Source organism: Nipponia nippon, unplaced genomic scaffold, assembly GCF_047370975.1.
Source record: "Nipponia nippon isolate SJK-2023a ecotype South Korea unplaced genomic scaffold, ASM4737097v1 scaffold_2, whole genome shotgun sequence".
Classification (NCBI taxonomy): domain Eukaryota; kingdom Metazoa; phylum Chordata; class Aves; order Pelecaniformes; family Threskiornithidae; genus Nipponia; species Nipponia nippon.
In genome coordinates, this window is record NW_028262336.1 from 1431529 (window position 1) to 1458870 (window position 27342).

A 27342-nucleotide genomic window follows, 5' to 3' on the forward strand; every position below is an offset into this window, starting at 1 on the left:
TATAATCTCATACACAGGCAAAATTCACTGCACAGACTCGTAAAGCCTGGAGCCTGGATAGAAATCCCTATCTGCTGTTCCTTCCCTTCCCTTCCCATTTGGGAGTGACACACCCTGTGGGTGCGGGGGATCGCCTACAGCGTGCCTGACTCCGTCCTATTTACTGTTAACGCCGTAGCTGCTGCCTCTCTCTCGTAGCCTTTGCTCAGTATTTTATCAGGGAGGATGGGCAAGAGGGACAATACCGCTGTAGCCTTCTGATCTTTGTATTTCACGTGCCTGTCCTGTTCTTCCCAGGCTGCTCTGGATTTGGGGGGGTATTTTGGCTATTACACCAGTGGCGGCAAGGATCTTTCCCGTGAATCACGGGACTCGAGGGCCCCTTGCCATGTCCCAGCCCAGTAAATACGCCTGTCGTCCCATCATTCCTTCGTCTCCTTGTTTCTGCAAGCATCTAACATGTTTATTATTATTATTATTCAGGTATTGGCATTAAAAAAACAGAACAAAACAAACTATTCCCAGGCCACTGTAAAGCTATGCAATTTCTAATGGTTTTTTTTGGGTTTTTTTTTGGGTTTTTTTTTGTTTTTTTTTTTTTTTTTATATATAGGAATCAAAATCAGCTACAGTAGGCTTTTATCACTACTTATGCAGCCAGGCCAGAGGAGAACTGAGCAGCAGGCTCCACTTGCTGGCAAACCAAGGGTGACCACAGCGACTGCAGGATCCTCAGAGACGGAGAATGCGGAAGATCTGCAGGAACCTGCTGATAGGGGGAACCTTCCCATTCCTGCCCAGCTACTCCCTGCTCTGCTTTCGAGGCAACTGACAGGTAGGAGGAAATAATTCTGTACTAACAGCGCTGGGACAGATGCCAATTTGCCTGTGAGACAGGAGGTTAAAGGTCAGTTCAAACGAATTCAAATTTAGGGCACTCCACGTTCACATGGCCACCCGAGGAGTGCCAGGACCGACCTGAACGCTGATGTGGCATTCCTGGAAGGAAAGAGCTTAAGCGCCAGTCCTGGTTGAAACATAGTTGGATTCGCAGCAAATACATGCCAAAAAGCACAGGGAGACAACCAATGTTACCAGTAGACTCGGTAACTTGTGCAAATCAGAGTTAGGCAAAGATAATTCTAAAGGGTTTTTTTGTTTGTTTGCTTCCCTTTTTAAAAGAAACGTTTTAAAGTTGTATTTTTTTCCTACTCACTTTTCATGTTCTCTCTGGAAGCGCTCTAGCTATAGCCTAAGTTAGCCTTCCTCCCCGCCAAATCCCTCAACTCTTCTTTGAGGAGATCTGCACAAGAAAAAGATGCAGGTAACTTTCCCTCAAAACCCTGCTGGGCTTTGCAGGGCAAGAGCTTCAAACAGGATCAAACATAAAAGGGCCTAAACCCAGCAAAAAATCATACCGGTCCTGTGTTAAGAGAAGCTGAATGAGGTACTTATAACCACATACAAGGAGTATTTTGCACTCGGTGGTTAGTTTGCCTTTCTTTGTGGAGATATCAAAAGACAGGCTTGGAATTGCTTTAGCCTGGTGCGTAACTTCCATTTTGTCCTCATTTAAAGCCCTGTCATATTACGGGGTAGTTCAGACAAGAGAAGACGACTGCTGCATAAAACGAGTTTTATTTTTAGTTCAAGACAGCGGCAGATGGTTCCCTCAGCGCAGGCGGCGAGCCGAAGATCTGGTGATGGGAGTTGTTTTGGTGGGGGTTTCCTCCTCTGTTAATTCTGCCGATAGCTCTAAGGGAGTAAAACACGTCAATAACCAGCACTCCGCTGCCTTGAACAGGCAAAGCTACGGGCAACCTAAGCAGCGCTCTGAAGCCCTACACGCCGCCTGCCCGTTACCAAAGGGTCAGACCTATAGTCTTTCTCCACTTTCACCTTTTGAGCAAACACGTACAACGCCTTACCGTCCTCAGAGCTGTTCTCCTCATCACTGGAGAAGACGATAATAGCTTTTTTGGGCGGAGGGCGCTTTTGGGCACGCTTCTGGTTTCGGAGGGTGCGAGGCTGAGGCGTGACAAAATCTTCACCCCTGTTAGCTGTGCTCAGGGGCTGGCGGCATGCACCTGCCAAGGAAAAAAAACCCAAATGAAAAAAAAAGCGAAAGGTAGCAGCCATTCTGACTGTAAGGGTGAGGGAAAGTCCCTAGGTGTCTCTGCCGGACTGCAGGATCGGGGGGAAGGCCGCGGTCTCACAAAAGGAACATACTTGCTGTTGGTTTCTGCTTGGCTGGCTCTGGCATTGGAGTTCCACTGCCTTCCTGGCACGGCTCTGCCGAATCCAGCCCTCGGTTATGGGAGGCAGACAGCTTCCGCTCCAGCTCTTCAGCCAGAGCCTGATGGAGATGTAACACAGTGGGGAAAGAGAGAGGAGAGGAGAAGGAGAGGAGAAGGAGAGGAGAAGGAGAGGAGAAGGAGAGGAGAAGGAGAGGAGAAGGAGAGGAGAAGGAGAGGAGAAGGAGAGGAGAAGGAGAGGAGAAGGAGAGGAGAAGGAGAGGAGAAGGAGAGGAGAAGGAGAGGAGAAGGAGAGGAGAAGGAGAGGAGAAGGAGAGGAGAAGGAGAGGAGAAGGAGAGGAGAGGAGAAGGAGAGGAGAAGGAGAGGAGAAGGAGAGGAGAGGGAGAGGAGAGGGAGAGGAGAGGGAGAGGAGAGGGAGAGGAGAGGGAGAGGAGAGGGAGAGGAGAGGGAGAGGAGAGGGAGAGGAGAAGGAGAGGAGAAGGAGAGGAGAAGGAGAGGAGAAGGAGAGGAGAAGGAGAGGAGAAGGAGAGGAGAAGGAGAGGAGAAGGAGAGGAGAAGGAGAGGAGAAGGAGAGAAAGAGGGGGGGGGGAGAGAAGTATTACATCCATAGCAGAATTGCCATCAGGTTCTCTGATAAATTGTTGGGGGCGAGGAGTAGCCTGCTTAACATGGAGAGCTGCAGGGCTTCCCAATCATCATGCCTAAAAGGAATCGTTTTCCCGGCCTGGAGACTTGCCCCCCCATCCTTACTTTAGTCTCAGGTTTGCCGGCTGCTCTGCGGAATCGAGCCAGCACAGTCTGGAAACAACTGTAGACAGCTGGGTCTTGGAGCTTGTCTGCAAAGCAGTCAAAGTTGTCCTGCAGCTTGTGAAGGCCCCGCTCCGAGAGGGGAAGCAGCGTGAGGCAGTGGGACAGATCCCGATACTGACGCTCCGTTCTGGGAAAGACAAAGATTGCCCTTAGCTCTCACGAAACGGGGTGCGTAAGGATGAGCACAGGGGGATAAAGCGTTTCCTGCAGGTGCTTCCACCCTGCAGAACGTGAGATGCGGGCTGCTGTTACAGGTGCTTTGCAGAGTGCCGCGCCATACCACGCCAATCTCGTCACAACCATCTCTGCATTCCGTCAGAGACGCTGACTGAGCGTCTGTCAGAAAAATAGGAAGGCTTCACTGTTAAACAGTCACTTGTTTAAGAAGTGTCAGAAGTTATTGCCGGCTAGGAGGGAAAAATACACTCAGTGAGGTGAGGACTCTTCTTGAAGGGCCTTATTTCAACTGAACAATAAAAATCCCTGGCTGCTCATTTTTGCATGTTTGAGAGGATGTCAAGCAGAAGCTTTATTTGATGTTCACTCTCTCTTTCCTGGGCAGTTACAGGTCAGTTACATAAAAGAAGGCCATTTTCATTAAGATAGAAAGTGAACAAATAACAACTGCTGTTTCAAAGGAGGATTACAGTTAAATTCCAGCAAAAGTTACTGGGGAGAAAAAAAAAAAAAAAGGTAAAAAAACCCCTAGGCAAAGCCCCTCTTATCAATATACACGAAGCAGAGGTCGGGAAGCCTGTCTTCTCTCAGACTGCACTGTCCACACACAGACAGATTGAAAACAAAGCTGCAGCATCCAGGTGCTTCCACATCTCAAGTCTGAACGATGCCTGGCATGTTGCTATGTTTAGAGCTCCAGAAATGCTCAGGAGGGTGATGGTGGCCGCAAAAATCTTTTCTGATAAGCTCCTGTTTTAGCTTGGAGTGAGAGTCTTGCTCTAGGATACCACTAGTGTGGATTAAACTGATCATCTTTGTGGTACAGACATATCAGGGCATTTTAGGAAAGGCTACACATGGCTTACACGCAGGTGGTTCTTTACAAACGTGGCGTGAAGAGCTCACCAGTGTTCCTGGGAGGCAATTTTGGAGAGAGGGGCCACTCTGCACTCCAGCTCAGGAAACAAAATCCAAATATTTCTGGGGAATATGCAACTCCCTGAGGCAGCTGAGCAGGTCACGTGCCCAGGCCCTGTGTACAAATGGCCAAGATAAGCAGACACAGCTTAAACCTCAAGGGCAAAGCCACGATGATGGAGAAGGAAAACCACAGGAATGGAGGAAGGCAGGGTGCACCAAATCCAGTGGAAAGTAAAATGAAGATACCACTACATGACAGAGGCAGATAAATTTCTACTATCTTACTGGAGGGGGAAGGGAAGCGTACGTCTGCGTCGGTGAAGTTACAGCTTGGGAAAAGGAGCAACAACAAAAAAACCCCTCAAAACTCAGGAGGCAAAACGCTATCCCAGATTCGTGGGATGGGTCCTGCGCTCTATACTCTGCAATCACCACCATGAGCATCACCTTGCAGATAGAGCAGGGCAAAGGCATAAAGGGGGAGTGGCACAAGCCCTTGACTAAGAAAATGGAGTCCCAGGTACAGAGTTAGTACCGAGCAGCCCACGCACACAGAACAAGGACAGGCCTGTATCAGCCTGATAGCTGATAGGAGAAAAAAAAAAAAAAAAAGGGACCTAATCCAGGTTATGTCAGCATTTGTCACTTTGCCACATGAAGAATATGATGGGAACCTGTTACAACCACCGTATACAAGCTAGTTTCTTGTAACAATTCCTAAGAAGCAGACTTGCTTGTCAGGAAAATTAGGATTACAACCCACCTGGCAGTCCGGAATCGCTGACAAAGTTTCTCCACCAAGCTCTCTGTCTGTTTGTCTTTTGTAATATATGGAAAGAGATGTCTGTAAAGGAAAAAAAATGGCAAAGTTGAGAGCCTAGAGAGGAAACCCCATTTCTGCCTCCCCCATGGGATGCCTGCAGCTATCCTATCCAGTGATCAGCTCCAAGAAGTGTCCTCCAAAAGAAGACAAGAGAGCTCTGCATGCCTCAGACTTAGTTCAGGAGAAGCTATAAGCATATGCATATTTCAAAGAGTAACCACAGTCCCTGTTGGGCACCGCTGCTGTGACATAACTTTTAATTAAAACTGCATGTTTGCATAATAGCACCTGCCTAGGATGAAAGAAAGCCAGCTAAAGCAAAGACCCTTGCAAGGTCTGGAGTGAGAAGTGCTAATGTCCGTGCAGGGTCTGAGGTAGGAGGGACGCTGAAAAGGCTGCAGTGTCGGCTTGCGATCAGCTCCTTCCATCCAGTTGGAAGAGCACGCAAGACTTCCAGACAATCTCCTCACTTCACAAAGTTGCGCTGGCAGACTAGTACGTCTGACAAGCGGACCTTGAGGGGAGTAGGCTGGCATGCAGTATTTTTTTCCCCCCACCCTCAAAACCGTTCCTGTGACTTTTTTTTCATTATTAGTTTGCTGAAGGTGTGTCGCTGTATTTTGGATCAATGCAAAAGCGAGCGTTACCTTGCACTAAAGCGGGAACAAAGCCTAACAAAACTTAAATGCTAACACGATCCCACATTTTTCTTCGCTTCTTGAGGAACAGAGAGACGTGGACTTTAACGCCGTTAAGTACTTCTGCATTTTGCATATCCTCATAGAAATCACTGAATAACTTCTACCTATTAAGAAGGTCCTGCTGGCCTCCCTTTTTCTTGTACCAACATTTCTGCTAACTTAAGCTCAGTCAGCTTGCCACTGGCCTTGATATAACTGCTCTAAGCACATCCTTGTTCAGTCTTTGTTATGTCTACAACCACCACGCCAAACTTCTTTTCTAAGATACGGAACAGAGACTGTATCCTCAATAGTCCTCCCTTTGCATTTGTTCCAGCACCGATGCATCTTTCTTTAAGTGACCGGAACCGTGGCGGCATTCCAGGCAAGGTCTCACCAGCGCTACCAACGCTTCCCTACACGTAAACAGAAATGACTTGACTGCTAAAATAGCAAGCGGAATGCATCTCTAACTTGAGCCACAGCTTTACAAGAGGTTAAACAATTTCTAAACATCCAACCTTACGTTTGTTCTGCTCGTTTTCATCGCAGTTATTACTGTAACCCTCTCATTCTCCACGAGTCAGTCCTTTAACAGCAATGCTCCCCCCACTACCCCTATCTTTTTTACACCTCCCTATTCTCCGGTTTGGCAAGCATCAGCCACTACGTCCTTCCTAGCCTGTGCTTTTGTCCACCACGGTTTCCGAGTTAAACCGGAGCTTCTCCGCAATGTAAGCATTTTGTGTAGTGCTACATGGGGAAATAGTTCAGTTTCCACTACTATTCCCTTTTTCCCGTTTAAAGGATATGATGTAGTGTGCTAACTGATGATCAGGTCTTCTTCAACATTAATTAGCTTTAGACTCATTTGATACCTGTCTACTTTGTTAAATCAACACTGCCTTCTCTTTTATTTGCCAGGCACCTCCAGTTCTCTCCCTGTACGTTGTCGGAAGTCAGAAAAGTCCACCTATAGCTGTCTTAACCACACTTCAGTGCAAGCGCTACACTTCTTATTCTCTAGGTCTGTGGTAACACCTCCAGTCTGACATTTATTAGAAATTGTACTGAAAATTCCAAAATTATGTCCCGTTCTTTTTATACATGCCGCTTTCTTGTTTCTGTGATGGTTTGCTTCCGCTTCAGACACTAGCTCCCCCTTCTACACATGCTGTCAGTGGCCACATGCTGTACTTCCCATTATTTCCCATTACCCTCCTTACTGAAAGCTGAAGCAAAACATCCATATACGTTTGCAGCCATACATTATTTTCAGTCTCGATGTCAGCCTCACCAATAGACCTTTTCTGTGCCTTGCAATTCCTACCTGTCCAAAATTCCATCCCTTTTCCTAAATGCACTGGAGTCTTACGGACAGAAAGACTAGTTGAAAAATCACTGGAGATTTTATGGTTCTCTTCAGCAACAGCAATACTTTTGTTTTGTCCAACGCTCCCCTCTGTAATCCATGGGGAGTCAGGCAACTCAGAAAAACCCTCATGCGGTTAAGTTTCAGATATGAGAGGGAAATGTCTGTATTTTACCACTAAAGACATGCTTTGTGTTGTCTATGAGCAACCAATACCCTCAGATTGAAATATTCCAATATGGCTCTATACTACGGAGTAAGGCTTTCTTGAAATAAAATCCACCCCCCCCCCCCAAACCAAATCTGTTACCTTAACTACAGCTTTACTAAAATTGCCTACAAAAATCCCGTAGGCCACCAAAATGACAAAGGTGGCAGAGAATTTAAAACCTGTTGTGTTCTCTTAATGTTGCACACCCATGTTCCCATGCATAAAGCCAACTGTTTTCCTTTTCTAGAGGGAAAGTCATTTTGAATGAGCTAGTGGAAACTCTTTGTGGAGTCTCTCCTCGCCCCCAACTATGTGGCTTTAGAATCGATTCCCCTCAGCATGACTCCCATTTCAGGTGCAGACTGAAAAAGTCAGGTCAGGGAGAACAACTGAAAATGCATTTTGTATATGTCACTGTAGTTTCTCTTCCCTGGATCTGGCACCCCCTTTGCATAAATGTGGCCCTGGTCAAAAGATATTTCTTTAACCCCAGAATACCTCATAATAGTGCGGAAGGATTCCTCCTCCACGCCGCAGGTGGGATCTGAGAGACGACTGATGATGTCTGGAAGCACGTTATAGATGGCGTTACCCTGTGCAGGATACAAGGTTCTACATGAGATATGGAATTACGAAGGACAGCTCGAGTCAAGCCAAATAAGCTGCCCGCTTAAAATTACCTCCTTTCTCCCCACCCCAAATCTACTGACTGAAGACATCAGCTTTTTGAAACGAGCTGTAGACAGCCAGCCAAACCTATCCAGGACACTTGGCTGAAGCTAAGGGGAGGAAAAAAAAAAAAAAACCAACCAAGAAGCTAACAACTGCAACCCTTGGTTTGCGACAGCTCTGCTCTTTGGCAGACTTGGATGCCGTTTCTTTGCTTTCCAGCCTTGTCGCAACCCAACAGGAAAGCTTCCTGATAAAGGAAACGTACACAGCAGTTCAGCTCAAGGAACTGCCTCCCATCTTGCCTGAAAAGGCCCAGTCCAGGTTCCTTTTCCCACTGCTTTTTCATGGTTTTGTCACAGACACTGCAGAGATAGGAAGTCAGTGCAGTCAGGTGGCCGGCTCGGCTTTCCATGGAGCAAGCCAAGATAGTAAAGCCCCAGTATCATTGCAGCTTCTTAGGCAGTAAATCTGAAACTCTGAAGGGCCCGCAGCAGCCTTCATGTTGAACAAACAGCGTACGGGGGAAACGTTGCTACTGTTCTTACCTGCTTGGGCTGTAACTGCTTCAATTTGAGTATCTCAATGTCACACAGCCAAGAACAACTTTGAAAGGTTTCAGAGATGATGCATTGCCTGAGCCATAAGGTCAGGGAACTCTGTTGTAAGGCCTAAAGTTAAACTGCAGAAACCTGTTCCCACGCCTGTGCTAGGCGTACACAAGAGAGCAAAGGGACAAGGTGCTGGTTTGCAGCCTGCCTTCCAACGCGAACGGATGAGGTCAAATTCAGTGACATCAGGGTTGAAGCACAGCTCGTGTTGCAAAATTTCCCTTACCTACCCTCTTCTAGGCAACAGAGAGGGACAGGCAGCTGCTCTACACCACTGACACACCTTCTCCAGGACTCAACTCTTGTGTCATTGACCCAGCCTCCCCCAGCCCTTCCCCACTCTCCTGCACTCAGGTGCCTGAGCATCCACTTGCCTTGTTGGAGAGTTCACTGAAAAAGTTCTGAGCCACTCCCACGATTGCCTCCTCTGGGTCTATAAGCAGAGTCGCCATTTCGCTCACTTGGCCCTTCACCTTTACCATGTCTTTGAGGATGAGGTGAGTCATCACCAGTCCAGCCGTCTGCCTCACGCTTGGACAGGGGTCCCGCAGCCTGGCGGAAACATACAGTTACCGCAGAAAGCGGCTGAGCGAATATCTCTTAAGTTACCGATACCCATGACAGCCTGCTCCACAGCCCAGGTCTGCTGTCTCCCTGCACTCACACCTTCAAACTTGGTTTCCTGGGTCATTCTCACCTTCCAGAGACCCAGTGTCACCCTTCCGCAGAGCTCTCATCACCCGTCGTCTCCCAGCAATGAGCGTGGCATTACCTGGCATAGAGATGCGATGTCCAAGGCTCCACCAGGTTGGGGAAACGAATGGCCAGATCTCCTGCTGCAATAATGAGGTTGGATCTCACACCAGGCAGAGCGGACTTCTCCATCATAGTGAACAGCAGGCGCAAGTGGGAATCACAGAACTCAGAGCTGATGAGACAGGGTACAGAAAAGAAGGCACAGATACCAAAATTCCATCTCTCAGAGAGCGGTGAGACAAAAAAACCAACCCAACCCAAAATCTATGAATGATCTTTTGTGTTTGTTCTCTCCACAGGAAAGGAGTCGCAATGTTTGCTTGTGCTTTAGTACGAGGAAGGCTGGGAAGAGAACACCGGCACGGCTGGGCATTACCTGATCATGCAGACCTTGCCAAGAGCCAGGGCTGCAGCAGCCGAGAGTGCCGGATCACTGTAGAGCCCAGGGTTGTTGCAGATCTTGAGCACCAGTGGAACAAAGGCAGAGAACAGGTGCTTGCCTAGAGAGCAGGGATAAAGACCGCAAGTATGAGAGCGCTGTTTGAGCGTCCCTTTAAAAACAATTACTCAATTTATCCCAGAACTCCTGCAGACTACAGAAACTGGCAGACTCACTTTCACCATTGAAAACCCACCTCCAGAGAGGCAGAGCGAAGAAACAGACAGCCTACGTAGAAACTGACACTGGACAAAAACGACAGTGTTTCCTTCTGAAGGAAACAGCCTTCCTCCTTCTGGATCTGTTACCCGCCCTACCCGTTCTTTCGCACGGGCAGACGGAGCCAGCGCTCCTCGGTGGCAGCCCCACTTACCATCGAGAAGTTCTGTCTCACAAATACTGCGGATGAGCTCGGCCTCGGTGTCGTCGGCTGAGGCTCCCACAAGGCCCAGCTCCTCCTCCATAGTGGTCTCGTTTCCTGTGCTCTGTGCAGAAAGGAAGACTCTAAAAAAAGATGACAGGCAACAATAACCCCTTCCTTCACAAAGTACTCTTCTCTCGGGCAAGAGGTGCATGCCTGTTGCCAGCAGCATGACCAGAGACTGACGGAGAGTTTTATAACCCACTTTTCCCTGAGAACTGAATGAAGCTGCGAAGGGTAGTCCAGGATTTGCCAGTCCACGTGCCACAGAACACTAGTGAAAAGAAAGCCTAAGCTACTGAAGCCATTAAGCCAAGACATAGGACACATCTGCCATCAATGCCCGAGTCCGGCACAACTCAAGGGATGTGCAAATCCTAAAAGCGAGAAGTTCAAAGCGCCCTTTGAATTGCTGGTCTTGTGAGCAAGATTATGGGAAACCTTATAGCAAGGCAAAAGCAACACGAGGGAAGAAAAGAGACACGGGCGTTGCACGGGGACCAAATCTGCGTCCAACTGCCGCTTCTTGGAAAAATCTCATCGTAACCTCCTCCTGTGTGGGAAATGGTGGTGACGCTGATAAGCAGGGTGGGTGAGGAAACGAACTACACACTTCTCTGGCGCTGTAGGCGTCTAATAGAGACTGGATACCTAGGGACACCCAACTTTTTTCTCAATTCTTACCCAAGCAAGACAGCCTCACTACGCTCTGCAGGACGTTCTGAGGTAGACCTAACCAAACAGGGTATTTCTATCATACAGATCCCATTAAGAAGGCTACTATTAAACTTCCATCGTTACTACCCGAGAGAGGATAGGACCCCACCAAGGTTCCAGAAGCCCTTTTCCAAAACTCAGGGCATAAATGGGTGTTCTTCACCGCTAGCAGCAATTGCTAAAGATTGCACTGGTAAGAAAGGAGGGGATGAGTGGAAATGAAATGTTTGCCTGAAGCAGGAAGATAAACGTGGCCAGGACATCACCCTCCATTCCCACTCCTCTGCCTGTTCAAAACCCAAGAACAGTGTGAGAGTTTGACTGAACAGGGTCATTCAAGGACCTCGGCTCTCCCTGTCCATCCTGACCAACACATATCCATTTCTATTCCCAAAGCACGCATTACCCTGGACCTCATGCATCCGTAGGAGTGCATTCTCCAGAAGTTTGCTGTAGCAGTAGCTGGGACCCTAAAAGAGGTGCCCGCAGGAAAAAACCCCCTCGGTTCTCACCTGGGGTCTCCGCTTCTTCGTGCTGCTGTCAGAACGCTTCTTGGATTTCTCCTCCTCTCTGAGGATGCGTCGTCTGCGTAGCTCTGCACTCACTGACACTTCCAAATACACTACCTGCTGCAGTGCCACCTGTCCCACAAGGGACACCAGGTGCATCAGCAGGAACGTGGGGAGACTGCTAGCGCCATCAGAGACTCTGCTGGGAGAAACCCCTGGATCTAGTGGAGAAAAATTACCACAGTTCAGTGCTGATCCAGACCTCTTCCCCCATCAGTTACTGCCAAGTCTCACTGTACAACCCATTGCCACGCTCCACAGACTCCTTCACGGCACTCACACCCTTCCACGCCAACACCTCCACTAGCCCCTCAGCTCCGTTCTCCTCCTGCAGTTACTCTAGGCCACCCAATCGCAGCACCAGAAATCACGGGTACAGATTTCCTTCACCAGCTTTTTTCCTCACCAGCTTTCTGCTCATCATCCTCCTGCAGCTTCTCCAGAGCTTGCTGACTGCACGCCTGCAGGACGTGAGCGCATATCTCCTCTGCCCCTTCTGCCAGCTGGTAGATGAGCGTTACCGCTGCCTCCATGAAGGGGATCCAGTGACCACTTGGCTGGCCAAAGCCTGATGAGAAGAGGGAGCCATGTACCACGCATACCGGCAACAACACAGGCTGTCTCACAGCCCAGCTCCATCTCCTCCAAACCTGCTGCTGACTTGAGCTCACCTTTACTCACAGTCTCACTCAGGCACCCAAAGAGCACGTGGTTCTGTGGCAGTCGAAAAGGCGCGTTGTTCCTCCCCAGCGCTGGCTGCAGAGAGAACAGATGAGTTACTCTTACCACGCAAGAGATCCCCCCCATGCCCTTCCCAGGACTTAACCTTGCTCCGTGCACAATGCTCGTCAAACCCACGCTGGGCCCACGGCAGGGACAGTCAGTACTGCTCTGCAGCTAAACACACAGCAGGGACATTACCGTCACTTTGGAAGGCACGGTGGCAGCACTGGGTGGGTTTAAAGCTTGGCCAAATTATGATCCCAGGCCAACCCAGGCAGTTCCACTATTTCACCTTAAAGCAAAATGACTCTTTTGAAGTCTCAAAATGACTCTTTTTAACCCTGATATTATTTACTCCTTCTCCAGAAGGACTGAAGAGGGAACCCTTTAGAGCATCTTCAGAGTTATCAACAGTAAGTTAACTAGACGCCCTTGCCTAGGGGTACTCCAGAACCGTGAGGTTTTGTTTAAAAGCAAAATATCGTCAGTAGAAAGAACAGAGGATAGCTCTGGATCCACCACCACCGCACACTCGGGCTCTTGCATATGCTCTCTATCAGTCCCACCACATTTTAGGCTGGGATTAAGATAACCCAGAGCACTACTAAACCAAGTATGACAATGCCTGAGATATCCCAGCATGTCTGTGGCTGCCTGATCAAGATATACTCGACCAAAACAAGCTACTGCTTGAGGATTTATCAGCTTTCAGTAGCTGGAAACAAAATTTCTGAATTCACTACAACCCTTGTCTCTGTACGGAATTTCTGGGGGGGCGGTGGGGAAGGAAGAGCTACCACAGTCATTCAAGTATCTACGGTTCCGTCCCTTCTCCCATACAAACTTAACTTTAAGTCAACCTAAAATTGAATTTCAAGCGTCTTCAGAACATTTAAGAATGCTGTAACACACATTAATTCACGAAGGTCCTGCAGTAACGTCCCCTGTGGAAGGGGCAAATGCAGAATGACGGTGAAGGAGGGCTGCTTTTATGCTGGAACTCCTGAACCAAAATGCCCTAAACGCTCGAGTCGAAAAACAAAGAGGTTGTTTTTTTTTCAAGTGCATAAAAAAAAAAAAAAGTATAAATTGTTCCCCAGACAAAGAAGCCATAGACCATTGTGTTAAGTACAACGTGGACAGGTTTGAAAACCTCTCATGTTTTATATTCAGCTGTAGAGCTGACAACTCCCAAATATCAATTAATAGGGAGGGCAAAAGAATCACAACACCAGAAAACATCAGTAGAGGAAAGGGCTTCACGGTTGAGGAAACACAAATCGGCTTAGAACTGGGAGTCTGAGGAAGAGAATTGAAAGAAAAACAGATTTTCTTGTGCACTGAACTCTTTACTAATTTAATTCAGCCTGTTGCCTAATGAAAATTCTTTTATTGCATGTTCACTGATGTGTGCTAAGCTTTCCAGACAGTGCTGCTGAATGGTCACAACCTACTTAATTTCTAAATCAGTAAAAACTTAATCACTTCTCTCTTTTCTCAATACAAACCTTCCCCCCTCCCCCCCCCACTTCTTCATTTCTGGATAACTCTGTTTCTGGATGACCTCAAGAACAAGCTGAGAGTCTTACCTTACGGTTACTGGCAAGTTTGGAGATGGCGTTGCATACTTCTTGAGCCAGGCGATAGTCTTCACATACCTTCTCAGACAGCCCTACTGTCACCAAGACATCCAGGTTGCTACCTACGATCTCTGGCTTCCCTCTGTGGAACGGAAGGGATGGGGGTATTACACGAGTTGCTGATGAAAGTGTACAGAAGTATGCGTAACCAACAGAAATACTCATTGTGCCTTCGGGAAGGCAGTGGTTTGAGCAGGAGGTGGAAAAAAAAAAAAACCCATCCAATAACTCAAGATGTAGCTAGGCATATCTTGAGCACGGGCATATTGTCTCTTTGTAAAGAAAGGAGATTCTCGACTCTTCTTTCTTATCAGAAAGGAGCAAAACTTAAAAGGGTAAGACAAAGTAAAATGTTGCAAAACAGAAAAGAGTCCGGCAGCTCAGGACTGATGATGTGTGACACTTCCTCCCCTTCTGGGGGAAACAAAACAAACCCAACAACAACCCCTCCCAAAAAACCACGCACACACACACCTCCCTTTCTTCCTCTGAAAGGCAGAATTATGCAGGCCTGGCGCGAGGAATATACAATTAACTGGGTGAAGAAGGCAAGAACAGAATCGAACGTATTTAAAAAGAGAATCTAAAAAGTTCATAACGGGCATCTATAGGACAAAAGCAAAATCACCTCCCTTAGCAGATTTGTGGAGAAGGCAACACTGTTCTTATTTCGCAGGCACATACCCATGGACTTGACACAGGATCTCACGGGATACCCCGGAAACCTACAGTTTTCTTTAAATTCCATGGTTTTAGGGAAGGATATTAATTTTGAGACAACGTCTACAATTCTGCTGCAAGTACGTGGGATGGGGCGGTAGAAATATCTTGGAAGGAATATCTGATCCTCAAATTGCAGAACTGGCTGTAAGCTCCAGAAGTGGCTCCAACGCTAGAGCCAAGAGCTTTAAGATCATCATTATGCAGACCTGGTTTCGACTGATGAAGGACCGAAGTAGGAAGAGCAAGAAGAAATCAGCAGGTAAGCTACATGCCAAAGGGTTACTGGGCTGGGAAACTGAGGAAATGAACACCTTATAGTGCAATTACACTCTTTTTGGCCCCAGAAAGGGAAGCCGATTCATTTCCCTCCACAGTAAAGGCTCCAGACATCTCTACTCAGCAGCTTCTCGCTGTTCATATCCAAACACAGACAAAGCTGCAGAGTTGTGACATGGTAAACCCTGAGAAGGGATGGACATTCAGAACACAAAGGAAGTAATGTCATCATACTCATTCCGAGACCGTGCTGGTGGGACCCAGCACAGCTACGTTTAATTCCAGGCTTCGTTACCCCATGACCTGGTTACTAATTTTGAAGCCGCGGAACAAAGGGTCAGCTGATGCAGCACCCACAGTTCTTCGATAAAAATCAACTCCCTGTACATCCTCCCGCTCACAGAATTAGGCGGGGCCCTGGGCTCACCGTGCCATCATCCCCAGCAGCATCACAGCAGCGCGGCGTTCTAGTGACGAGCACTGGGATTTTTCTGTGAATCGCTCCCAAAGCAGCTGGATCACAGCAGGCTTTATTTCATCTTTCTGCACAAACTCCGAGATCTGGAAAAGAAAGGCAATAAAACAAGGAGGGGGAGGCAGAGGAGGATGGACTTCAAACCAACAAGGACGTTACAAAACTACCATTTTAATATAACAGACATCTAAGATCACAAATACAGTCCAAACCCAGGCAAGTACTCACTATTTCTTCTAAGCACTGTATCGTTCCTAGCGACGCATCCACCATGATGAGAGAGAGAGAATTCACCAGGCCCTGGGCCCTGGCCCTTTGAGGGGGGAAAATAAAAGAGAATCATTTTAAAAAAAAATAAAAAGTAAAGAAAAAGCAACTGTCACAATTACTTTCCTATTCAGAGAGCTGAGGACATCTTGTAGGTAACAGAGGTGGTCCCTGGGGACAGGAAAACTTCCCCTTCCACAAGCTGGAGTTCTGCAAGAAGAAATAAGCAGCAGCGAGTGCTTTTTATTGCCCTGATGGTAAAAACGAAGGTGACGCACGGTGCATCTCACCAGGGATCACACTTATCTTAGTGAACGTGTATCCAACAGGATTTACGTGTGGGCAAGCGCTAAGAAAAAAGAGCGAGTGCCACAGTAGAGAGGAGACACGGCTCCTCTCTAGTGCAGAAGAAACAAGCATGCAAGCGGTACCCAGCTCCCACCCCCAAATCCTCAATAAGGATCAGCAACAGACCCCATTAACATCCTCATCTGCCACGCGTAGAGATTTGTTACAAAAAGATTTAAGATCGGTCTGAATGAAATGGAAATAGAAATGTGTGTGAAAGCACCCAAACAATAACTGAACTTTATAGCACGAGGGATAAAGAAACGGCGTATACTGAAAGATCAAGGACACAACTGACAGTAAGAAAAGCAGTAAACACTGAGGAATGTGGCACTTGCATCAGAAGCAGAACGCCTCCGCTCGGATAAGGCCACAGCACGCGTGACTTGTCAACAAGAGACCTGAGCTCTGGTAACAGGAAGATAGGCCTCACTTTAGACCACACCGTATACCCATTCCTCTTATTATCCCAACGGGATGAGCGACTACAGCCGTAAGAAACCTAAAGGGAGGGAACAGACATCAGGCAACAACTTTGCCCAGAGGGTGAAGACACTTAGACATGGGACATAGCAACAGTTGACTCCCAAAGGGCTTGAAAGAGCCATCCAAAAAAAAAACAACCAAAAAACCAGTTCCTTGTTGCCAGCCAAGAACCCAGCTGACAGGACGAACACTCACAACTGACACCCCTTGCTCCCTGTCACACAGGCCCTGCCCAGATCATCTAGGCACACGTATCTCGGTGCAGTGCCTTGTACGAGAGTGACATTTATGAGAGTGCTGAGCGTGAGTGCCCGGTAACTGTTTCATTTAAAATAATTCTCATTTTCTCCTTCCGTAAGGTCTCACATGAAGTTTTGCTGCATGCATTTCCTACACCTGAACACTATGACGAACCAAAAGCAGCAGCTCAGCAGTAGGTCCCACAGGAAGACTGGGATACTCAGATATATAAAACCACCTCGGAACTGCACAAGTGTTGGTAACAGCTCAAAGAGAAAGCATCTTTACTAGTGGACACAAACTTTATGTTTCAGCTCAGCATGAAGCGCAGCAACTGTTATTTCTCTTCCTGTCCATACCCAATTCCCAACAGCTCCCCAAAAGAAGAAACGGGGCGGGGGGGAATAAAAAAACCTTCTGATTAGGAAGAGCCATACCTCTCTGAATCCCCGCTGGGGCTCAGATAGAGCCGCCTGTAGGCGTTCAGCACGGCCTCCTTAACGCCAGGCTCTTTTGACCATATGAGGGGGAGCATCCTGCGGACTCCGAGCAGCGCCTGGGGCACACCAAACTGCGAGACTGTCACAAAGAACTCAATGGCTTCCTGCACCACTGCAGAGAGAAGAACAGTTGCGTTAGTGCAGTTCTTCCCTAATCCCCATTAGGGAGGCCATTAAGACAAATTCATCGGCGTACTGCTCTCACAGCAAGCCCCACAAGCATCTAAGATCACTGCTGCTGTCTGCAGAGGGCTCAAATCAGAACGGGGTCACTAGTACAAAGCTGTAGATGTCCTGGAGGAAAAGGGTACAGGTTAACAATATTACAGCTAAACATAACGCCATACATTTAGGAGAAGAGCACAGAGACCGTGTCTGAGAAAGAACAAAAAATCTCTTCTGGGCAACAGTAGCTTTGGAGGAAAAAAAAGATCTCGTGGTCACAGGAGATAAAAGCAGCTGAATGTAAGTACCAGTGCGATGCTGTAACCAGAAGCACTAAGCTATTTGAGGTACAAACGGGGTAAAGAATAATGTATTTGGGTCCATCTTGACTAATCCTGAAGTATACGGCCCACCCTTCTGCTTGTAAGACAAGAAAAAAAAAAAAAAATTAAGTTGGAGAACATTCACAGGAGAGCCACAGTAACAATTAGAGGGACTGTACAACGAACAGTTCATAGAGTCTGACCTCTGGTTCGGTGGGAGCTTACACCAGTATAAGCCTCAACTTATAAATCTGAATAAAGATTCCCTATCAGACATGTGTTTGTACCTAGATAAGCTGGTGTGCTTCCTCCGCCCCCAGCGACACCAAAGGATACATATTTGCAACAGAAAAAAATAAAATGAAAGCTTTAAATCTTAAATCTTTAATTAAAAAGTCTAAATCTGAGCACAGACATCCCTGACCACTACCCCCTTACCCAGCAGCACACTGTCTCCAAACAGAGACAATGTCTAAAAATGTCTTGCCTGTCCAGATACCCAACTTGCCTTCCTCACACTACAGCATAGGACAAGAGGCAGCCGGAAAGTCAGTAAAAATCCACGTAACCATAAAAAAAATAACCCAAAAGCCAGGTGTTTAAGTATCAGGTGAGGGGCACCCTCTCAGCCTTTAACTTCAAATGACCTGTAAAGACACTGAACTCAGGAGTGCCATGTTTGTGTGTGCAAACAGCTAATGACATCCAAACCCTGCTGGGGAAGCCCACAGGCTTATTATGGGTAACATACGAGTTCCCAGTACAGATGAAGCCTCAGAAGCGTCTGCATGAAGCTAGGGCACCCCAGTGCCCAAACCCATCCGTACCCCAGAGCTACGGGAGCGGCTGGCAAGCGGATGTGCCAGGAAGGACGGGAGAGAAGGGAGCTGTGCCCCTCCACGCCCCCGCCCCCTCGGGGGTGCTGATTCATGACAGGCGCTTAAAAAACAGCCTAACTGCTTACAGTAGTTCTAATATTAAATATGAATAGCTGAATTAACCCAAAGGCCTACTCGTCACCACCTTTCACCACGGCACTGAAGAGGACCAGGCCACAGAACCTGTTGATCAGGATCAGTTTTAGCTACAGAATAAAGTTTAAGGAAAGGCGAGGCGGAGGAGACGAGCTGCGCGGTTCCCCTCTCGGGGCCGGCATAGCACCTGAGGCTGCATCAGGGCACGGAGCAGGTAACAGAACGCAGCTTCGTTGGCTGTGCTTACTTTGGGAGCACCTTGGCTGAGATGGTGAACATGCATCCCCTCCCACAGGACGGGGGGAGCCTCCATACATTAAGTCATTTTGGTCACCTGGCTTTTAAAAACATTTTCAACCTTGATATTTAAAACATGGATTCCTAAAAAGCCCATTCATGCCCTAACGCAACCTCTTCACGATGCCCATTTAGACGGCGCTTGCTTTTCTAATATGCTGGCAGTGCCTGTGACATCTGCTCAGCGAGGAGCAGCTCCTCCAACCTTTTCCCCTTCCCCTGGAGCTCCACCACTCCCACGTCTCCTCTTCAGCAAGGGGAAAGATCTGGAAACTCTGAACGGGGGAGAAAAGGCCCCACTGGCTACTTCACACACCTGAGACACAGTTTTCATACATCATCTTGCTGATCAGGCTCAGGGCTTCTGTGATTTTCACTGAGAAGTTGTAAGCATCTTGCAGGTATTGCACCAACATCTCCTGTTTGACCAGCTCCGTTTGAGGCTGCTCCTCTGGTACAGCTTCTTCAGCCTGAAGACAACTGTTGCCGTGTGGAGGATCCTCGCTGTTCTCACCTGGGCACGAACCTGCACAGCACGAACACTTGTTTGTGAGCAGTACTGAAGGCACAAGAGAAACAGGCACGGTTCAGGGTATTTTAACCCTTCTCTCTCCACCCCATAGTGACAGCTTCCAAGAGCCAGGAGACAAAAATCCAAATTCTGCCATCAGACTTAGCTACAAAGACAAAATCTCAGCACACTGTAGAGCAAGTTCCAGTACTACAATGTGATGCACCAGAGAAATGCCAACTTAATACAGGGGTGGAGAAGGGCATGGTCCAGTTGGGGTAAACTCCATTAAAATGCTGAAGGGGTTAATCTGAACTTGACGGCTCCCCAAAGAGGGATGAGGCCCTAAAAGGGAATCAGAGCAGAGTAGGGAGAAGGCAAGCACTACTACTTTCTAGCAAAGTTTGTGCAAGTGTGGAGAGCTGACAAAGTTAAGAAGATTAAATTATTTAGACGGTAGCCTTTTGATAAATAACGAGCTCAAGGGGATTGGCTAGGAAACCTTATTCTGAAACAAACACCGAAGATAAAGCATATGAAGTCTTAAAAATACGCCCAGAGGCTTGAGCCCCAGATAAGCAAGGCTTTGCTTGAATCAGATACGTAGTCGAGGCCACTGAGGGTAAGTGTTACGTGCCACCACCTGTTGAGGAAGCAGAACTCCTGACAAATTCAGACAGGACAGAAGGGTGCAAGTGGATAACATTGGCTTCACTCCCCTCAGCAGATATTATGTCAGTTAAAGCATCAGAAATGCACTTCTAGCGGGAACGTGGAACTGTCCCGACCAGAAACGAAATAACAGGAGTAATGCGATCTAGGGAAAATGCCAAGCCATTAGGTGAGCAAATGATCCGGAGATGGTGCAACTCCATGAGCTGTCAAGTACACACAGACTAAGCCCTGTGGGTTAGGAGGGACAGGGCATTCCAGAGGATTTTGGTCTAGCTCTGGCATCAGCTTGGACTTAGGGAAGAGACAGAGCGATCTGAAGTAGTTACCTGTGTAAAGTCTCTTCAGAACACCCAGGATTGTTGCCTCCTCGTTCTCCTCTGCGGGGCCACTGAAGGGCTCCTTCCCCTGGAAGCGACACAGGGCCTTCTGCGTAAGGCGGGCTGCGCTCCTGGACAAGGACATTGCCCAAGAGAAGAACATCAGCAACCCGTTCGGGCGGAACACGAGGGAAACCATCCAACTTTGCCCTGAGCACCTGGGAAACCAGCTCCTGCCAGCATCTTGTGCTGGCTGTCCACGTCAATCTCTTCTACAGAGTAACGTTACTAGAAAGCATCCCTCTACCCTGGAGCTCAAACCTTTCTTGAACAGAGAACGAGATACTGAAACATCCCTTAGGATAAATACAAATCTCAAACTACAGAGCCTTCTTACTTGTAATTCAGCTTCCTCAGCAGCCCAGTGATTTGCTCCGATGTGCTCTCCACCGTTTCCTCAACTTCCAGCACCTCCTCTTCCCCTTCCTGCAGCGGTTGAAAGAGCTGCTGTGTGGCAGCCCTGACTTCTGGCAGCATCGCTTCCCACTCTTCCTCTGGGGTGATCGCTGGAGCTATTAAAAAAAAAAAAAACAAAACCAAGATGGAATGAAGAATACTCAAACGAGACCTTAAATGGGGAGAGAAACCCATCTGGAGCTTAGGAATTCTACTTTTTTTTTTTTTCCCCACAGGCAGGCACCATTCCCATTGCCAATCCCACCCAGACTGCAGGAAGAATAGACAAGAACTCTTTGGCATTAAAAAAATCACTGGGGGTAAAAAAAAAAGACAGGTAAAAGAGAACTGTCGTTCGCTATTTATTGTTTTGTAGGCAGCACCAGGTCCAACTTAAGCAAGTTTAAATTAATATCTGACCAAAATTATGGCTCAGGCAGTCCTTAAATGGTTGAAAATGGAAATTCGGGAGGGTGTTCATAGGTATTTTTGGTTCTTACCCTGAAAATAGGATATTTAGCTAACTGGGCTGTTGATCTAGATACGGACATTCATATTGTCCTTTTATAACACCGCTGTATGAAAGACTGTTGTGAGTTTAATCCCAGTTCTCTGGCCTCACCGTCTCACACGAGTAAGATCCAAGACAAAAGCCACCAAACCTGGGAGCAAATTTAAGATGAGGAAAAATAAGCCCTGGTACACCCTGGGAAGGGGAAAGAGGAAAAAGGGAAATTACCTGCTGTAGATCTGCCACGGTCCCTCATTTCTTGCAGTTTCTTTACTTCTTTCTTCAGTGGCTCGGCCAAGTCAGCACAGCTTAACTGAAGATGCCAGGAAGAGAAGGAGAGAGATGTTACTTATCCACCTTTTTCTGAAATGCTCGAATTCTCCTTTCTCTTCCACTCCCTGCTTTAAACTGTAAGTCCCCTCGGAGAACTCTGGTTTTGGAAACTGGAATAGTAGACTCTGGCCATCATCCTAGAATGGGAACTGCTGTAAGTTGCCAGTACGAGGCTCAGGAGAAGGTGCAGCTCAACACAAAGAGCTGCAGCTCTGTGCAGAATGTTTTAAAAGACTAAAAGGAAAGAAAGCCCACAGTGGATTCAAACTGCTGCAGGTTTTTCCACAATCAAACGCATCCCTCCTGGCCTTCAGCGTACCTACCGATTACACCAAGCGAGGGAAGAGCCAGAGAAAGCAAGATCTGAATCCAGGAAAAGCGGAAAGCTTCCACCCACAGAGCGAGAGGCTGCGTTGTCCCTCCCACAAGACTGCCCAAAGGCTGCTGCCCTGGCTATAGCACACTGCGGATATTCAGCCTGCAAACAGACACCTAGCATATCCATCCCACCGGTCAGAATTACCTTGCAGGAGAAGGGATTGTTGGACAAAAACGCAGCCAGGAGCTGGATGGCATTTTTAACTACTACCACAGATTTGTCTTTGAGACGCCCCACAGCCAGCGATACCACAGACTGAAACTGAGTCAAAGGCAGAACCTAGAGCACAACGAGAGCATAGACAAAGTTATCAAGAAGGCCTAGAGACTCACGAGAAGTTATTTTACTGCAGACATATGAATGCACTACAAGGCAGAGATTACAGATTTATAGGAAATTCTGGGCCTGAAGGGACCTCTGGACATCATCTGGTCCAACCTGTGTTGAAAGCAAGGACTTATATTAGGTTATCCAGGGTCCCACTGAGTCGAGTCTTAGTATATCTAGCGAGGGTGATGTTTTCCCACACCAATGTCCAAAACCAGCTTGCGTAGCGTGCTTTTCCTTCTAGCCTGTGAAGCATTTAATTTAACTTCCTTCTAGCCTAGAGCAGCATTTAATTTTTGTTCCCCGGTTCCCTCGCCCCTAGGATCTTTGGTCTCTTGGGAAAAGGGAATTGCAGACACACAGGACAACACCTTTCTCTGTTAAACTTCAGTCTCTGCAAACAAAGAGCAGGGTGACAGAAAATCCCTTAGAAGAAACAAGGGAACGGATAACTGAGGCAAGGCCATTTCCCCAGCACAGACTTACCTTGCGTTGAACGATTCGAGTGAAAAGCTGCAGCACGCGGCTGCGCACAAAGCCATTGATGTCACAGACATGGGCCTGCAGCATGTTCAGGAACTGGTCCCGAGTGCCACGGGCAGCTTCCTCCAGCTGGTCACCATTCAGCACCTGCACCAGCGCTTCGGCCATAGCTGCCAGAATGGCATTTCGCATCATGTAACTCTGCAAAAAGAAGAGTTGCTGAACCAGGAACAGACAAAAAGACATGACTTGATATGCAAAGTCCCAGGCTCCAGCCTGAAGTGAATTTCTCCATTACGGACTTTGTATTAACCTTGGGTGAACATGGCTGTGCCTGCAAGACAGCGTAATCCGACCCTGCGACCCAGCTAGGTCCACAGAAGCCAAGAACTGGTATGAGAAACACTTATGGCTTTTAAGGGCAGTTTAAGAAAAGGTAACACAACGACAAACTCATTAAGTACTGAAGAACAAGGGACAACAGCTGGGATCTCAGACCAGTAAGCGGTCTCCCGTTCTCTGGTATCTGGGAGTGACAACCAGACAGTAGATGTCACGGTTTCTGTTTGCTTTGCGTCTTGTAGGTAAGGGCAGAAGCTATTCCAAAGGGCAGGGTTTGGCTACTTGATCCTTGCGAAAGAGATTCTGTTTTCAGACAGAAAAACTGAACAGCAGCACCTCCACCTCTTGACTTCTCCAGACAGGTAATATTGTAGAAATGTACCTCCCCATCCAAGTGATGCAGGAGAACGCTCATGTTGGATAGCACCAGAGCTGGAATCTGTTCAGCCAGTTCAGTTATAAAGGTAGCATAACCCTTGATTCCAGAAGCATCACGGCCCAGATCCTGCGGACATTTCTGTCCGATTTCCCTGCACAGAAAGATGAAACAAGGAATGGGGTGCCTCAAGCTGCTAGTGACAGAAGGACAAGCCTCGGGGTATTTTTCTCACCTCAGCAATTCGCCCACCAGGGTTTTCAGACCATACTCCGTAGCCCAGAGGCTCACAGCCTGTGCAAACACCGGGGCTACATGTTCAAAGTGCTGCAGCATCTGTGTGATCTTCAGAGTGGCATCTTTGGCACGTGAAGAGGAAGAAAGAGGTCAGGGAAAGTAACTGGGAATGGCTTCAGGAAGAAGGCAAAGGAGCAGGAACTCACTGAACATATGATCATAGTGAGTCAGAGCTGCAGCAAGCAGATGTGTCACAGCCTCCCGTGTGGCCCGGTACTTCTGAAGACCGATACTTGGGTTCTCCAGGATACGGTAGCAGCTTCCTGTCATTAAGCTAAAGCCACAGAAGAGAAACAGTGAGCCTCACTGTCACAACTCGCATCGCCGTCATTCTAGCACACTGCACTACGCAAACGTTTCTCTCAAACCAGAGAGATTCTCCGGTATCCTTAAAAACCTGAGCAAACAACACCTGAAGTTGAGAGGCCTACACGAGAAAAGGAAGAGGTTCCTAAACACATCGCTTTTGCCTCAAGATGGTTTCCTCAGTTTCCCAGGGATCTGCACCCCGCTGAGGGCTGTAATGCCACCTCACTGGCAGATTTAACATTTAACCCTCCCTTCCAGAAAACCGCTGTCACCCATCCCACCTCTACACCCACTCCATCCCGTACCTGACAAACTCTTCTTCCACCACCAAACCACTCCAAAGCTGACGGAGATCCAGCTGCAGCAACTGCGTCAGCAGCCGTAAGAGCGGCTCCCTCTCCTCTTCCCACAAGGATCCAGGGGTCTTGGTACGGTTCTTCTTGTTCTAGAAATATTATGCGATGTGATACATCAGCAGCTTGACAACAGAAAAAACACCATCACCACCCTGCTTCCCTCAAAAAAGAAAATGACTGTTAAATCCTACAGCGTTAAGAGACATACGGCGAGATGCGCGAGAAGCTTATACGCCCGCATCGAACGGCCGTTGCTGTCATCTTTGACCACAGAAGGGAACTCTTGAGAAATTACGGGCACGCTAAGTACCAGCCAGACACTGAGGAGTGAAACAGAGAGGCCTGGGCATCTGAGGCCCTGCTGGTGTTTAGACACATGTTGTCCCTTCGGCTGTTTTCCTTGTACAGTTTCACAGAAATCCCAGCACTCCGCATTATGCACTGCTCTTGTCAGCATCGTGTTTAAATAAATCCAGCTATAACATCTGACGGATAGCACAGAGTCAAACTTACACGTTTTCTGCTTTTATCATCTTGTTTTCCTCCCAGTCCCCTCGCCTACCTTCCCAGCAAGGTCCACCTCCAGCAAACTACTCTTGCAGGTTTCCATTTCAAAGGCGTCCACCAGGCCGGCCAGCAAATAGCAGTTCATCTTGAGAGCGTTGAGGTGAGCGACGCGGTCTGCGCGGCTCAGCCCAGAATCACCCAGGATGCCAGGAAGCTCATTGGAATGATGGGACACCACTGAAGAGAGGCGGAAAGTCGTGAGGACTCCTTGCCAGGCCCCTCAGCCATCCTCTCTTTAGAGACTTTGAGCAGTCATCAGATTACCAAAGACGTGTGCTCACATCTCGCCAGCTGTAACGTGGGCTACCCCCTGCAGCCCAAACCTCAGGCGCGCTGTCCTATCCTATCCCCAACAGCCCCCCGTCAGCTCAGAGAAACGCTTGCTCGGAGCTGATGCATCCCAAAGACGTATTTTCCAGGGACGCGGGGAAGGGGATTTTCTGTCGGCCTGCCCTTACAGCGAACACGCACCGCTCTGCATTGTCCACCAAGATTACAGACCCATGTTACAGGAATGGGCTGAGGGTGCAACCCAGCTGGTCAAGTCACATTAGCCTTTATATCATCATTGAGCTGCCGAAGGAGAGCAACCTCTCTATTACTCCCGCTTCAGCTGGAAACAGCCGATACCCACCCTGCATCATCAGCTCCAGGGCATCCTCCTTGACAGCAGTCCCCACAGCTCGGAAGTGGCTGCAGGGCAAGCAGAGGGCATGAGAGCAGCGAGGAAACACCCCCAACAAGAGGCGTGAGCGCCCGGGCGCAGCAGCCTCTCCGCAACCCTCCCCGCTCCCGCTGTCCCCGCGGAGCCCCGGCCCCGCTCCCGTCGCTCGGTACTCACTGGAGCAAGCTGTAGAGGGAATCGAAGTGCTGCAGCACTGCCAGCGCGCCCCGCGCCCGGAAGGCGGCCCGGAAAGCTGCGGGGAAACACGGAGAGGAGCGGGGAGTCACGGCCCTGAGCCGGCGGCGGGAGCGGGCCGGGCCGGGCCGGGCCGGGCGGGGTGGAGGCTTACCCGTGAGGGCGGGCGGCAGCTCGCGGGCGGGCAGCACCTCCTGCACGACGTAGTGCCCGGGGCCGCCGTCCCGCAGGAGGTCGGCGGGGGCGAGGGGCAGCTGGAACTCCCAGGCCGCCGCCATGGCCCCACCGCAACCCCGCCGGCCGCCGCCGCTGCCGCTGCCTCAGGCCCGGGCACTCAAACCAGCGCGCGCGGGCCGCGCGGGCCCCGCCTCTCCCCCCCCCGCCCAATCAGCGCCCAGCAGGGCAACCGCGCGCCAGCGCCTCGCCCAATCGCCGGCTCCCTTTTCCCCCCCTCGTCGACCGTTGGCGTGACGTCACCGCACCGTCCTTCCGCTTCCCGACGGCCCCAGCGGGCGGAAGGGGCCGGGCCGGAGGCACCGGGGCGGTGGCACCGGTCCCGGCCCCGCCCGCGGGGTCACCCCAATGGCGGCGCTGGTGCGGGCGGCGGGGCGAGCCCTGCTGGGCCGGGCCGCGCCCCTGCTGCGCCGGGCCGAGCGGAGCGTTAGCGGCGGCGGGAGGCGCTGGGGGCCGGTGCGGCCCGGCCTCCCCGTGCCCCTCTCCTCGCCCCTGGCAGGGCTCACCCGCGCCTTCCGCATCAAGGAGCCGCCGAAGCCCAAGCAGGTGGATCGGTGGACGGAAAAACGGGCCTTGTTCGGGGTCTACGACAACGTGGGGATCCTGGGTAAGGCCCCGGGGCGGGAGGGCGGACCCACCTGCGGGCGAGGGGCTCCTCCAGCAGCGGGAGGGCGGCGGGGAGGCCTCCTCCAGGCCCTGGCTTCATTCATCCTCTCTGCTCCGCCCTTCTCTTCTCAGGTGACTTCCAGATCCACCCGAAGAACCTGATCGTGGGGCCCAAGTGGCTGCGAGGCTGGCGGGGGAACGAGCTGCAGAGGTGCATCCGCAAGAAGCAGGTGGTGGGCGATCGGATGTTTGTAGAGGACTACCACAAACTCAACAAGAGGATCCGGTACTTGTACAGGCGCTTCAATCGTACCGGGAAGCACCGCTAGGAGCGACCGTGGGTTCGGCATGCGGAGCGTGGTTTTGTGGCGGCATGGTCAGAATAAAGGCAGCTTTCACACAGTTGGGTCCCCGGTGCTTTCTGCAACCTTCGCTGTGCGTTTCTGGCCCAGACCCGAGGTCCTGCTGCTGCTCCAGGCCTGGGCTCCTCTCTGCCAGTTCTGCCCCCTCAGTCATTTCTGACGTACTGCTCGCA

General features: G+C 49.4%; 2 protein-coding genes and 1 non-coding gene across 4 annotated transcripts; 1 reads left to right on the forward strand and 2 right to left on the reverse strand.

Moving 5' to 3' along the window:
* Positions 1–1622: 1622 nt before the first annotated feature.
* NCAPD2 (non-SMC condensin I complex subunit D2) lies at positions 1623–26981 on the reverse strand. 2 transcript variants are annotated; one of them, XM_087757680.1, is made up of 31 exons: positions 26122–26327; positions 25950–26025; positions 25743–25801; positions 25104–25285; positions 24491–24630; positions 24023–24150; positions 23815–23938; positions 23586–23733; positions 22865–23062; positions 22196–22330; positions 21568–21652; positions 20770–20944; positions 20382–20503; positions 19186–19395; positions 17048–17222; positions 15498–15582; positions 15222–15355; positions 13745–13877; positions 12104–12188; positions 11839–12000; positions 11376–11593; positions 10099–10210; positions 9663–9786; positions 9303–9458; positions 8905–9082; positions 7749–7843; positions 4928–5008; positions 3007–3193; positions 2230–2356; positions 1929–2087; positions 1623–1755 (listed from the first exon to the last, which is right to left on the reverse strand). In XM_087757680.1, the coding sequence occupies exons 1-31, from the start codon at positions 26243–26245 to the stop codon at positions 1673–1675; spliced, it is 4200 nt and encodes a 1399-aa protein (XP_087613806.1). In that variant the 5' UTR covers positions 26246–26327; the 3' UTR covers positions 1623–1672. The 2 variants fall into 2 exon arrangements, with proteins under 2 accessions (XP_087613806.1, XP_087613807.1); XM_087757681.1 differs by lacking the exons at positions 25743–25801; positions 26122–26327 and adding an exon at positions 26840–26981.
* On the reverse strand, positions 25359–25682 carry LOC148055604 (small nucleolar RNA U85). The gene has a single exon (XR_015705227.1). It is a non-coding gene; the product is annotated as a small nucleolar RNA U85 (small nucleolar RNA).
* On the forward strand, positions 26485–27209 carry MRPL51 (mitochondrial ribosomal protein L51). The gene is made up of 2 exons (XM_009461721.2): positions 26485–26808; positions 26940–27209. Exons 1-2 carry the CDS (start codon positions 26550–26552, stop codon positions 27134–27136), a joined length of 456 nt encoding a protein of 151 aa, XP_009459996.2. The 5' UTR covers positions 26485–26549; the 3' UTR covers positions 27137–27209.
* Positions 27210–27342: the final 133 nt, after the last annotated feature.

Bases quoted from the DNA above. Each gene is read 5' to 3' on its own strand.
- NCAPD2 (XM_087757680.1), bottom strand. From the start codon at position 26,245: ATGGCGGCGGCCTGGGAGTTCCAGCTGCCCCTCGCCCCCGCCGACCTC. The intron at 13,878-15,221 runs GTGAGCCCAGGG...TCCGTTCCACAG, and splicing joins CTGCTGGGGATGATGGCACG to AGGGAAGCCAGAGATCGTAG. The intron at 9,459-9,662 runs GTAATGCCCAGC...CTGTCTCATCAG, and splicing joins GGCAAGGTCTGCATGATCAG to CTCTGAGTTCTGTGATTCCC.
- MRPL51 (XM_009461721.2), top strand. From the start codon at position 26,550: ATGGCGGCGCTGGTGCGGGCGGCGGGGCGAGCCCTGCTGGGCCGGGCC. The intron at 26,809-26,939 runs GTAAGGCCCCGG...TTCTCTTCTCAG, and splicing joins CGACAACGTGGGGATCCTGG to GTGACTTCCAGATCCACCCG.